Source organism: Pangasianodon hypophthalmus, chromosome 19 (genome assembly GCF_027358585.1).
Source record: "Pangasianodon hypophthalmus isolate fPanHyp1 chromosome 19, fPanHyp1.pri, whole genome shotgun sequence".
Lineage (NCBI taxonomy): Eukaryota > Metazoa > Chordata > Actinopteri > Siluriformes > Pangasiidae > Pangasianodon > Pangasianodon hypophthalmus.
The window spans coordinates 2,233,736-2,246,519 of record NC_069728.1 but is presented as its reverse complement, the minus strand read 5'-3'; the positions used below and the strand labels follow the sequence as shown (position 1 = coordinate 2,246,519).

Below are 12,784 nucleotides of genomic sequence, written 5' to 3'. Positions count from 1 at the left end.
CTCAGCGTCATCTCTGATGGGAACTTCTCTTCTGTTACAGCAATGTGGTAATCTACTGCTATTACATTCCATGTGGATCAAAGTACAACCTTGATGCCTTGCATCCATCCGTCTTTAGAATACCAATAATATTAAAATGATAAAGCATAAAATTCCAAGACACAATTAACTGCAAAACATCTCTGGAAACCTTACAGTTTAGAATAAGTCAAAACAACGTTCAGAAGAAAAACGAGCACATACATGAGCGGAGGGAAAGGGCATGACTCTTCTGGCAGCAGATGTACCGTATCAGTCCATTCTTGCAGTCTTTGGGAGGGTCATTAACGAGTACAAGTGTGCTAGCACCGCTAGCATCGCAGTCTACGGCATCCCGGGACCTCAGGGAGAGAAGCATGGTGTCCTAACAACCCTGCTCTGGTAATACAAGACCGGACTGAAAGCAGGAAGCCTTTGAGCTGTGACGCCCTGCCATGACGTTTACGGAGAAGGAAGCAAATTGTCCATCATACTTTCCGGCATTGATTAATTATTCATTACTGGTTGAGTGAGGGATAAGATACTGTTGCCCTTCAAATCAGATCAGCCTCTGATTAGAACTAAGGCATTTGTAGGCGAGGATAACCCTTTCATGACCAACAAGACGAACAGTGTGAACTGTTTCTGACATGGAAAAAAGATGCAGAAAAATAAAGAGAATATTCACAATACTATAATCATTTCACTTTAAATCATGGCAGTAACAATGACTAGTCCAAATTAAAAATTGTTATATTAAATATGGCAATGGATTACATCACTGTAGATTTAAGCTCTTCTACAGGATTGAAAAACACTTTCTCCTGGGATTGTAAAAAAATCTTCCAGCCAAAAACACTAGCATTGTAACCTCACAGTCAAGAGAAATTCATTTCTATATCTGCATCACAAATGGATCTGACAGTGAACTCATCTGTCTCTCTAATGTGAAAGAATGAAGTGAAGAATGTGTAGTTACCTCATTGTGTGCTGTATTATGGCTAGTGGTCGCTTGAGTGGACATTTTATTTTGCATCATTCTGTTTTTGCACATATGGTGTATCTGCATGAAGAAGTATAGTTTGAAGAAATGAAGAAATATAGTTTAAAAAGAAATATAATTGTCCTCTCTGAACAGCTACTTTAACGCTTTAAGCTTCCACATAATGTTGTATAATAAAACAAAAAACAAAACAACAATTAAGTCTAAATTGTATGATTTTTTTTTTTTTTACTCTAAAGAGATGGAAGATACTTTTTTGTTTTGTTTTACCTTATCTCATGGCAACACTATACCTTTGTGTACGTCGTCAAAATTGGCAGATTATCTGTTCAGGCAAGGCAATAATGTAATCAACCATTTCAGGAGAACAGACTGATTGCCCTAAAAGAGCAGTTTTAAGTTTCAAGGTAGCTGCATGTATGATCTAACTCCTACAGACTACCGCATCATTACACTTTGAGATAAAGTTTAAGATAAAAATTCAAAGATCCTCTAGCTATAATACATCTACTGGTAATATCTCCAAGGTTTAAGACTAACTGACACTGTGCTGTAGTGCCAGATTCATTTCTGATAACTACAACGTGTTAAAGGTGTTACAGCAACAAGTCGGGGAGCCCGAGTAACACTTTCTGGCACCCTGTCTCATTAACACAGCTTTAGGCTGCCACTCAGGAAGCAGAGCATGCAAATGAAGCCCTAATTGCTTATTCAAGACACATCTTAGCGCTCAAAACAGACAGGTGTGTTTGAGCTTTTGGGTTCAGTTAGAGCAATGAACTGAAGGATGAGTGCACACATGGTTGGTGTACCTGTACTTTGAGCTCTGTGACTGGGTTTCATGTAGGCTAACTTGTCCAAGCTGAGAGGTGTTCATTATGTGTGACTACCCATTTCGGAGACAGGAAATACTAATACATATGCAGAGATGGTCTTCATGAATTTCAACACATCCAACAAAATAGGAATCTACAGCATCTTAGCGCTCTAAGCCATTTCTGACTGATTTGGCAAAACCCCCAAATATTTTTTCGTAAATGTATAAAATGTATAATCCCCATCATTTCTTTCAGAGATGGAATTACAAGACTACTGATTGGTCAATGAGTCTTGATGTTTAGGGATAATTTGTTTTTGAATTGAATTTCAAATAAGTTACAATACAAAAAAAAAAAAAAAAATAGTCCGAGTAGCACAGTCCATAACCCATTAGATTTGACGGTTCAATTCTGAAGCCTACAAGCAGCATCCTACTGTACATCTCAACAATAAATAACGCTGAAGTTACTGAACGTAAGAGGACGGATTCCATTGGGCGGATGTCATGGTAGACCCCATAGTGTTAAGCTTGACAGATGAAGTTATGAGATGCACATTCTATGCCCCGACATCCTGTACAAGTCTCCTGTCTTCTTCTGGGCAGTCAGAGAGAGAGAGACACAGAGTCTGGCAAGCACCAGGATTGATGACAGCATCTAAAAAAAAAATTGGGAAGGTTCCAGTTTCCATTCCAGAGGTCCCAGTTTATTCCTCCCACATGAGCCCTTAACCACTCAGTACAAGAGAAACTAGTCCCTAGTCAACTGTTGTGGGTATAAGGTGTCATTGTGCTCTTTTTTGAGCCTGACCACCAAGACGCTACATAAAGGCACCATCTGATCCTTTCAGGGAGGGTAGAATGGGGGGGGTTGGGGGAAAGGGATGTTGATGCAAAGTCACCTAATAAAAGAAGCTCTGCTTAGAGACAGCGGTGCCAAAAAGCACTGCACCCCAAAAAAATAATTAATTTAAAATAAATAAATAAATAAAAATAATAAAAAATCATTTTGTGGGTAATAGGTGGCCCAAAAGTAAAGGCGGAACAAAGGCTAGGGTAACTGGTTAGCGGCAATGCTATACATACAGCACATTAAAATAACATTGCAGCCAAAGCTATTCCTGAAAATATTCATAATTTATTTATTTATTTTTTTTTTTTGATAAGGTTGTAAATAATCAGCCACAGAAAGCATGGGCACATCCCATACAATATTCTGTGAAAGTCCAAGAAGAGCAGAACATCTGATTAAGTACACAGTTTAAAACAACTGCAAGACATTTGGGTTAAAAGTGAAGAGGATAAATTATTGTTGTAAAACTAGACATTCGCGTACCTTTGTAACCAGACACAGATGTCTAATAGTAAGTGTTAGCCAGACAGCAGTCAGCCAATCACCTGCCTGGGACTTCTCTTAGCCACCTGCTCCACTACAGTACAGCCTCAGACAAAAGCAGTGCAAACACTGAGGCCATTCGCAGTACTGTATAGACTAATGTATAGACTGTATAGACTAATGTCAGTTTCTACAATACAACTATCCAAAGACCTAAACCAACTGTTATGCTAAGACAGTGGACTTACTCCTTAAGATGATCTTAGCATGACTGATCTTGTGCTCTTGGAAACATCTCATTCGTGAAGCAGGCATGATGGTCCAGGGTCTTGTTTCCTCTCTGAAGTGATCCTGGCCCAAGTGTTTTTTTTTTTTTTTTAATAAATAGACCGGAAATAAAGACTACAAGCTTTAATTCAGCAGGTGACGAGCTCCAAAGAGTAGCTCAAGTATCCGTTCTCTCGGCTAAACTTCATTCAATGGAGCATGGGAACAAGACAACACTGAGGACTGAGACACTCTGTGGCCAAGGAGCCTGAGTTCATCAATAAAAAGCAAGCCAGATAACGTCACTTAGACCCATCATCATATCAAAACAGTCTGGTGATGCAATCAAAGTCATGTGGTGTTATAAGCCAAAACATAAGCACATACCAGGCACGGGACTCCCAAACCCACTCACTCACTCTCTCACTCCCTTTTTACCTCCCAGACTAAACCCCCAGGCCAGAATTTCCCTAGATACTATCAAAATCTGATCTCAAAGGAGGACCATCATTCAGACAGATACAGACTCAGGGCCCTAAATCACCACAAGCCAGCTTGACAGTCCACCTCGTCCAGACACACATGAGATAATCCCAGATATTTGACCTGTATTCTTCTCTGTCAACAGGACATCACAACAGAGTATTTATACCCTGAAAAAAGGCAGAAAAATCTATCTAACACCTGACCTGACACATGACGATCCTACTGGTTGAGGCAGAAAGCTATATGCAAGCCAGTGACCAGATCCTAAAATAAGAGTCTCGGTGAGGTGCTCGTATGTTCAGCTGTACGCCTGGGCTGAGAGCTGCGTAAAACACACTACTGCGGCAAGGCACACTTCATTTCTCCTATCAGCTCTGCTCTACAATTCTTTATCAAATTTACTCCTGACCTTCTGAAAACCTCAGCTTTTTGCCCATATTTAGGTAAGCACTGTAGCCTGACGGCGAGTAATAAACTACGCAGGGGGGATTAAGAGCAATTTTCACAAACTTGGGTCTCGCAGAAGCATGTGAATGTGTTAAGGGAAGTATTGATTATTTCAGACACTCTACAGCATGAGAGCAGCGCTGCAAGAAACTAACCAGTGAGTCATCGTCATGTCTGCCATAACTACTTGAACAAACGTCACACCTCACCATAAACATGACAAACATGCTGTCTTTCCAACTAAGTGATAACACCTTTTGCATGTTCTTACTGGCCAATTCAGAAGAAATGGGTTGTGACAAAAGCAAGGCTGACGATAGTTTCTTTAGCTCAGTGGTTAAGATTGGGGTTCAAATCCATCATCTGCCAGAGAGCCAGTGTTGGGCCGTGAACACTGAGATATGCCTTCATGGTGTGGTACCACCTGGTTTTTATGTAAATTATGTTTGATATTAGTTTTTCCTTTACTCCAGCAATAATAAACAGCTGTGACTGTCACCCCAGCCTTGCACATGACTTCAGCCCAAATTCTGTGCAATAGCTTGTTTGTCTAGCTTTAAATAGATTCTTTTTAAAAATAAAAATCAAATCCCATTAAATCCCAGTGTCCTGGCAGCTCCGGGGTCAGATCCAGACCACAAATGTGACTCTGCCGCACATTCAACAAGTAAACATGTTGCTCTTTTTCCTCTGGCCCTTCCCTTCTACACTATATCCTACTGTTAAAGTGCTGAAACCACTGGAAAAGGTGCTTACTAGCTTTAGGTAAACTGCTGTAAATGCAGCAAATGACCACAAGCTGCCAACCAAAATAACATAAGGGTGAACAAGAAGCCATAAATAACCTGATTAATCAAAGTAATACTCATACACGTCATGCTCTCAATGAAGCCACGCGGGTTTGATCCCAATAAGACATAGCAAAATAAGTCTGGTGGTATGTGTCATCAAACTATTTGGGAGCTTGACCTCAGGATTCACAAGCTCTTCCCATCAACAAGGCAGGTCCATATACACGCAATAGGGATTGTCCCAAAAAAAAAAAAGAAAGAAAAAGGGGTGTTGGCGTCTTCATGCTCCCTCATACAGACTTTCCTTCTGAGAGAATACATCCCATTTAGCTTCAGGGATAAGCATTTTGCTCATCTTCACGGCTCAAGACAATTCTGGAAATAGTGGATATACTTTTTTAATTTTGAAAACAAAACTGAGAAAAGCCCTAAAGATAGAAATAATGAGAAAAAACAGTCCAGGGTAAAAAAAATTCTCAGCTCAATAAAAAAAAGAAATGTGATGTTTTGAGCGATGGATTTAAAGAGTAATATTAAAAACACCACATCACCAAAAGATCATTACGCTCCTTACAGATGCAGATAAGAAAAGGACATAATCAAGCACCTGGTTTTATTTCTAAAGCAGCCAAAATGCCTTATTTCTTTGGGCTTTGATAGTGTGATAATCGGCATGTCAGTGAAGAAGGCATAATTAACAGCACTTTGCATAATTAAACACATCGCTATAAGGTAATTAATAGATAGTGATAAAGAGTGTGAATCTGCAGCTTCCTGGGGTGATAACAGGAGTCCAGCAGTGGGAATGGAGCTCTCTCCATGCCGAGAGCAGCAACAGGAAGTTAAAGGGTTTGAAGAACGGTCTGCGGCTGGATTCTGCAATGGCACCTATTGTAAAATGTCTGATGGAAAGAGATTTCAAGTCACCCTAAACTGTATACAGCATGATTTTTGGAGGTGTGAAGATGTGATATCTAAAACTTTAAAGTAAAAGTTTCAGTGGCACAGTTGTAGGCTTCTGCTGCGAATCAGTTATACAGCTGTACAGCCTATAGTGAGATCATACAATATTCACTCACACACACACACACACACACACACCCCCACACACCACTGTCTGAGTGTTTGCAGATTACTCAAAAAGTGCAGAATACATTGACAGACACATTATCAGCACTTCACCTTTGTGATATCTGCTGTACGATCAGTCAGTGAAACCTTAATAGCGCCTCATTTTATTAGAAAACCAAGATATGGGTCAGGCACAATGCTCACTCTAACAAAAGCCCCAGGGAGCAGCCTAGGTCTGATTACAGTTAACTGAGTCAAGCTCAAACTAAACACAGAAGCTCACTAAATGAACAATGACAAAAGTACATTGTGCTCTGCAGGGCACACCTGACCATAAATGACCATAGAAAGAATGTTAGGAAAGTTATGTATGCCAGTTACCTTTTATCCAAGTGTAAATGCTTAAATATGAAAGAGTAAATAGGCCCACGTATTTGATCTAGCTCTACTATAATGATACCATTGTGTGCCACACAGCTCAATTTCTATCATTTCATTTCTTAAACATTTTCAATCCCCACACTCGGCTTTCAGCACTTTCATCATGACTGCGAAAATACAGGACACAGTCTAGACACTGCAGCTACTGGCGTGGCTGAAAATGTCTGGCTCACCTGCATCCTGAGAGTTGAGCACCTCCAGAGCATGCATCATGGCACTGGCAAATACGTTAGCATCCTCCTTGCTGCCAAAGTTAAGGCCGTACACCTGCCGTGCATCGCGCCACTGATGGAAAGTCAGTGTTGCCTGGTTATATTTCAGCCCCTTGGGAATGGCACAGTTTATCACCACCTGGGGATAACATGAGAAACACAAACAAACTGAATAGATGGTAAAAAGATTGGACACCCAAACAAATATATTTTAACCTTCAAAAAATGACTTCAAACAATAAAAGAAGTTAAGGAGTTTGAACTCAGACTAAAAACACTTTCATTTTTAAGTGTTTCTATGGCAACCTGTGGGCCAAATTCAGTCTGCTTAAAATTTAATTTTTTTAGCCTGTCAATGAAACTAATTTCTCCCTTTTTAAACTATGCATGAGATAAGCTATACTGCAAGCAAAATTACAGCTTTTATATAAATTCACTCAGTAGGTTAACATGCATCTTTGTAGAACAACAGACTTACAAAAATTTCTTATCATAGCAGTGACTAACAAGGTGAAAAATTTCTGCAAAACTTAAAAATAAAATAAAAAAAAGTTTGGACATCCCTCTAGCTGTAAAGCCATTATCATTATCATTTAATTGACTCATTAGTAATTGTTACTCGAGTTAAAAATTCCAGAGTGTAATAAATTCTCAGACTCTTCAAACCTTGTGCTAACACTCGACAGCCATGGGTTTCTCTAAGCAGCTGACTGCAGATCTGACTGCAGATCTGAAAATGAACATACTTGATGCCTACAAAGAAGAGGACGGCTATAAAAAGATACCAAATTGCTTCCAGCTTCACAATTTCAAAATTTCATTAAAAATGGCAGTTAAGAGGTGCTGTGGAAGTCGAGGCAAGATCTGGAAGACCATGCACACTCTCAGACAGAACTGCCCTTATCCTGGGCAGAAAGGCAAAGCAAAATCCCCAACTGACAGCAAGCAACTACAGGAAATTTGATCTGGCACAGGAGTGGTGGTTTTAATTTAAATTTTACATCCAGATTTCTGTAAAGTTGCTTTGTGACAACCTCCATTGTTAAAAGCATTTTATAAATAAAATCAAGTTGAACTGGTGCACCATTCTACTGTGCATCATTGCTTGCACAAACACGATCTGCATGGAAGAGTCATCAGAAACTGCAGCTTCATCACAAAAGTAAATGTCTGAAGTATGCAAAACATTATCTCGATAAGCCAGAGGCATTTTGGAAATAAGTGCTGTGGACTGATTAAGTAAAAGGGAGCTCTTTGACCACAATCACCAAAGGTATATCTGGAGAAAAAAAAAAGGAGCATCATTTGATGAAAAGAACACCTTGCCACACCTGTGGGTGGATCTATTATGCTTTGGGGTTGCAGGGCCATTGGCACAGGAAACACTGCACAGGCAGATGGAAGAATGGATTTAAATATCAGCAAACATGAAGCAAATCTAATGCAGTCCATCAAGAAACTGAGGATGAAAAGAGATTGGTGTCTATAGCAGAATAATGATCCAAAATATACTTCAAGAAACACAAGCTGAAGCATTTGGAATGGACCTCACAGTCCCCTGACCTGAGCATCATCTGAAGGTAGATGTTAAACATGCTGTGCATGCAGGACGGCCCAAGAATATATCAGAACTAGATGTTTTCTGCCAGGAACAATGAGTGAAATTTTCATTAAACAAGTATAGAAAGACTCCTAGCTGGTTATAAAAAAAAAGGGTGTTACTAAGTACTGACTTAGCAGGATGCTACAATTTTTAAGTTCATTTTTAAGTAACTGTGTATTAATATTTGCAGAAATATTTTGCTGCAGAGATATCAACAAAATAGGTAAGTTGGCCAGGGGTATAACAACACGGGCAGGTTGCAACGCTTTGGAGTAGATGGTACAATGCTATATTGTTTATGGTTTGTTAACTGGCTAACTAGATAACAACCAACCCTGGGACAGTTGACTAGCAAAGATGTTAGATTTTAGTTGCTATTCTTTGATTCCTGCCAATTTAGCAACAGTAGATGAATTCCAAGTGCGTTGTGTCACAGGCCCTTAGCATTGGTTGGCCTACTTTGATGCACAGTTGACACCTATTTGCCATTTACAATACCGCACATGCTTTATATTACATTACAAAATATGAGCTGTTAGAGTGAGTAAGCTATTCAAACAGTCATTTGCTTGAAAACACCAATCAGTATGTGAATTCTTTAAAATGATTTTTGGGCCGGCCATGACACATCTACCGAACTATTTGGCTGCTCAGTAAACGCGCTGAAAAAAGAACTGGTCTATCATCAAACTCCACTGCTGACACCAACTGTAAGGGTGGGCGCCCATGGTGAGTGCAGATTTGTGAATGTAACTGTAGAAAGGTCGAGCGATGAATCGTAGGAACAATGAAAGATGACTCCGGATTTCATGGAGAGAAACAAAGAGCAGTGCAGTTTGTGATGTTCTGTACCCCTCTCAGAAGCTCTCGCTAAAGACAGCCGCTAGATTAAAAACTGCTGGCTACAAATGATTATTATTATTTTTAAAAACTGCATTCTTTTTGCACTCCACTGTAAGCACACACAGCTGTAAAGTTACTGAGGTCTTTAATCTTTACAACACGGGTACCAGTAACAACGTCACGCTTAAGAACATGAGATATAGGAATTATATATTTATAATGTTACACATTTAGACAGAAATATCCATCTTTTAATAAGCCATTCTTATAAATTTCATGATTTTTGGTGCTTTTCCAGTTATGTTTTCTCCAGTTCACGGCTCTTTTTGCCAAGGAGAACTAGTGTGACTGATTTTGGAAAAACAGGAACGTACAGAAAAATCAATGAGCACAAATTTGATTTAAAAAAAAAAAAAAAATTGTTAACTTGGGCAATTGTCAGACATTAAATGGCTTTTTTTTTTTTCATCCTAAAATGCTCCAGCTTGGATTGACTGGCTGCCAAAACAGAGTCTGAGCTTGTTAAGCTTTCAGCTTGGCTATTACTTGATTAAATTGTTTAATAAATATTTGAGATTTTCTAATTACCCTGCTGTTGCATTATTTTCTTGAAACATATATTCTACCATTGTACAGCAATAAACTCCTGCCTTTTTTTGGTCAAACCAAGCTGGATTTTTCAGCAGAAAGATCCTCAATGTGTTTATTAATGGTGTTACAAAGAGCTCTAATCACCTGGTGCACAGAAGGATGCAAAAATAAGCTGCCCAGCCATTTTATAACTTCATAAAGTCTGTGTTTGCGCCTATCACAAAACTTCATGGCAGCAAGTCTTTGTCTTTTAACTGCGTTTTCCCACATTATTTTCAAATGTGAGGTGATGTCATGCTTTACTAGTAACATTAATAGAGTGAAAAGCCATATGAGAGTAAGTTAAAGTTATAATGGCAGCTCTTGCACTGTCAACAATCACTTTCACGCGCTGCAACACGAGTGAAAAGAAAAAGATTTAAAAAAGCATTAAAAAAGAAATCAGTAAAAATGGACCATAGCTAGTAGGAGTGAGCTCTTTTTCACCTGTTGTATGAAAAGCTGTGCTTGAGCACAATTCTGACCTTTCATCTGTGACCTTGAGAGAGATAGGCCATGTGAAAAGTTAAGTCAAAAATCAAATAATATTAAGTCAAAACTGTAATATTTACATAGGTAACTTGGCTGACATTAGCATCCACTTTTCATACCTGTATTAAACCTGGTAGCTAGAAACAAGCAACAGTCAAATGGTCTAAAGATATAGGTCAGTTCTCATCTAGACAATCAACTCCTTCAAAGACATCTTTTTTTTACTTCTTTGCTCCTGACAGTTTAGATGCATTCTCTCAAACACTAGGTCCATATGGTTGATGGAAAAACCTCTGTCAGATAAAACAATTATTGCTATCTGATGTAATCAAACACCATACTGGTTCATGAGGACCACCTGACAGTCATGTGCTTTTAAAATGAATAACTCTATGACATTAGCTACTAAGAAGGCACTATACTATGTAGGATGGCATTATTGTGTGGGGGTCATCTGGGCATTGTGGGGGCAACACAACATGTATAGCTGAATGAATTCGAGGGAATTAAATGAATAAACATCACGGTTATTCAGGAGATGAAAATCCTTCTGGTCTGTTACAAAGAAAAAGATGTATCAGGATATTCAGGGAAACACTAGAAAACACAGAAAAAGCAGGGCTGCTAAGAAAAGTGTCATTTTTCATATTTTCCATTCACAAATAACAACAAATGGCAATTTGCTGAACAAAGCTTTATTCAACTCCTGAACCAGACGTCCTGTGGAACTTTCTGGAAAGCTCTCTATCTTCCTTCTAATGACTCCTGACTGAGTAAAAAAGCAGTGATGTCTTTCCCAAATCAAGAAACTGTTCCCAGATTTACTTCGGTTTTTAGGTTTGCTACCTTCCAGAAAGAACAGAGAAGTTTGTTGGACACAGTTACAGTGCAGCTGTGAGTCGAAATGGAGTCCTTTAAGCAGCATTTCATTATAATGCCCATATAATTTTCTTATAATAACACTGGAGAACGATCATTTAAGGTGGAAATAGTACTACAATTTAGGCCATTTAGATACGGCATGCCTTATTTTATTAAGTAAATCAGCCTCCATACGCCAAGCTGACTTAGGTTACTTATTTTGCTACAAGGTGCTAAACAAGCGTTTGAGAAACACACATATCTAATGAATTGGCCCCTCCACACAAAGGAGTGTGTATATAAACAAGACGGAGAACTGAAAAACAGCAGATAAAGCACACGCTACGCACTACTGCTCCTCACTCCCTCACGCCTTTGCCTTTCTGCCAGTGTCAAGTACAAACCTTTCATTCCAATGCAAATGACCGTACATAAGAGCACTGCAACTACAAGAGTCATACAGACTAATCGCTGGTATTGTTAAACCTAATGCACTTACACAATACTTGTTGTGAACTATATAAACATCTCCACTACATAAACCTTCAGCTGTCATTACAGCTCGTTCAAATCAACACTGTGTCTTTAGTCTCAACAGACAACCAGAACTACATGTATAATGCATGTGTCCAAAACCCAACAATGGCATTTACATTGCAGCTGTTGATCTGAATTTATAGACAATCAAATCTAACTGCTTGAGCTTGTGAACAGTAGCTTTACTGATGCACTAGCAATACAAGTCAATATGGAAGAGACGCTGAAGGTGGGATGGGCAGCAACTAGTCAAATCATTGAAGCCATGCAAATGTCATCATGCCGCTCTTCTAAAACACTCAGGTAGCAGATGACTGAAGAAACAAAAAGTTAGAGCTCTGCATAAAGTGCTACGCATTTTTATGACTTTTTCATAAATCACCCAAGCCTGAACAATTACAAATATTACTTCTGTCTTCAAACATACTACAAACAGATTTTTCTCAATGTCAATACTTCAAGCGCCAACTTCAGAAATGTCACAAAATGTACAGACATCTGGCCAGCAGTAGCAAGAAACTGCCAGAGTATCTCAAGTAGGTGCAAAATCCATCTGCAACTCGAGCCAAACACAGGATTGGCTGCAGCAGCAAAGATTATTCAACGTTCACCCTCATATGCTGTTGCTTATGATTTACACATGCAGTTTGCAGCCAGAAGGCTCAGCCTTGCACAGTTACACTGTTTAGTTTACCATGACACAGATTCTCTGTGTACTCTGCAGTTCCAAATAACATCGAGTGTGTGTACGAGATTGCACTGCACCTGTCATTTAACTGAAACTGCTTTTGTCCTGGTTTCCACGTGCGTAAAATGGTCCTGGAGGTATGTGAGGAACGATACAGTGTATAATACTGACCCAAACACAGAATCTGATCTAAAAGCTTTCCGTGTCTCTCTTGCGTTACAGCCTATCTACCTCACATTTG

General features: G+C 39.2%; 1 protein-coding gene across 9 annotated transcripts in view; it reads right to left on the bottom strand.

Annotated features, from left to right (window-relative positions):
- The window catches only part of enah (ENAH actin regulator), an 86,680-nt gene that overhangs the window by 37,334 nt on the left and 36,562 nt on the right, over positions 1-12,784 (bottom strand). For 8 of the 9 annotated variants that reach the window (XR_008305296.1, XM_053242378.1, XM_053242379.1 and 5 more), the window contains one exon: positions 6,851-7,028. Coding sequence is in view for 8 of the 9 variants with exons in the window: in XM_053242378.1 (XP_053098353.1) it covers positions 6,851-7,028 (178 nt within the window). In the remaining variant the exon portion in view is untranslated. Of the gene's footprint in view, positions 1-3,422; positions 6,087-6,850; positions 7,029-12,784 lie in introns of those variants that run through there. The other variant, XM_053242380.1, reaches the window with a different exon arrangement.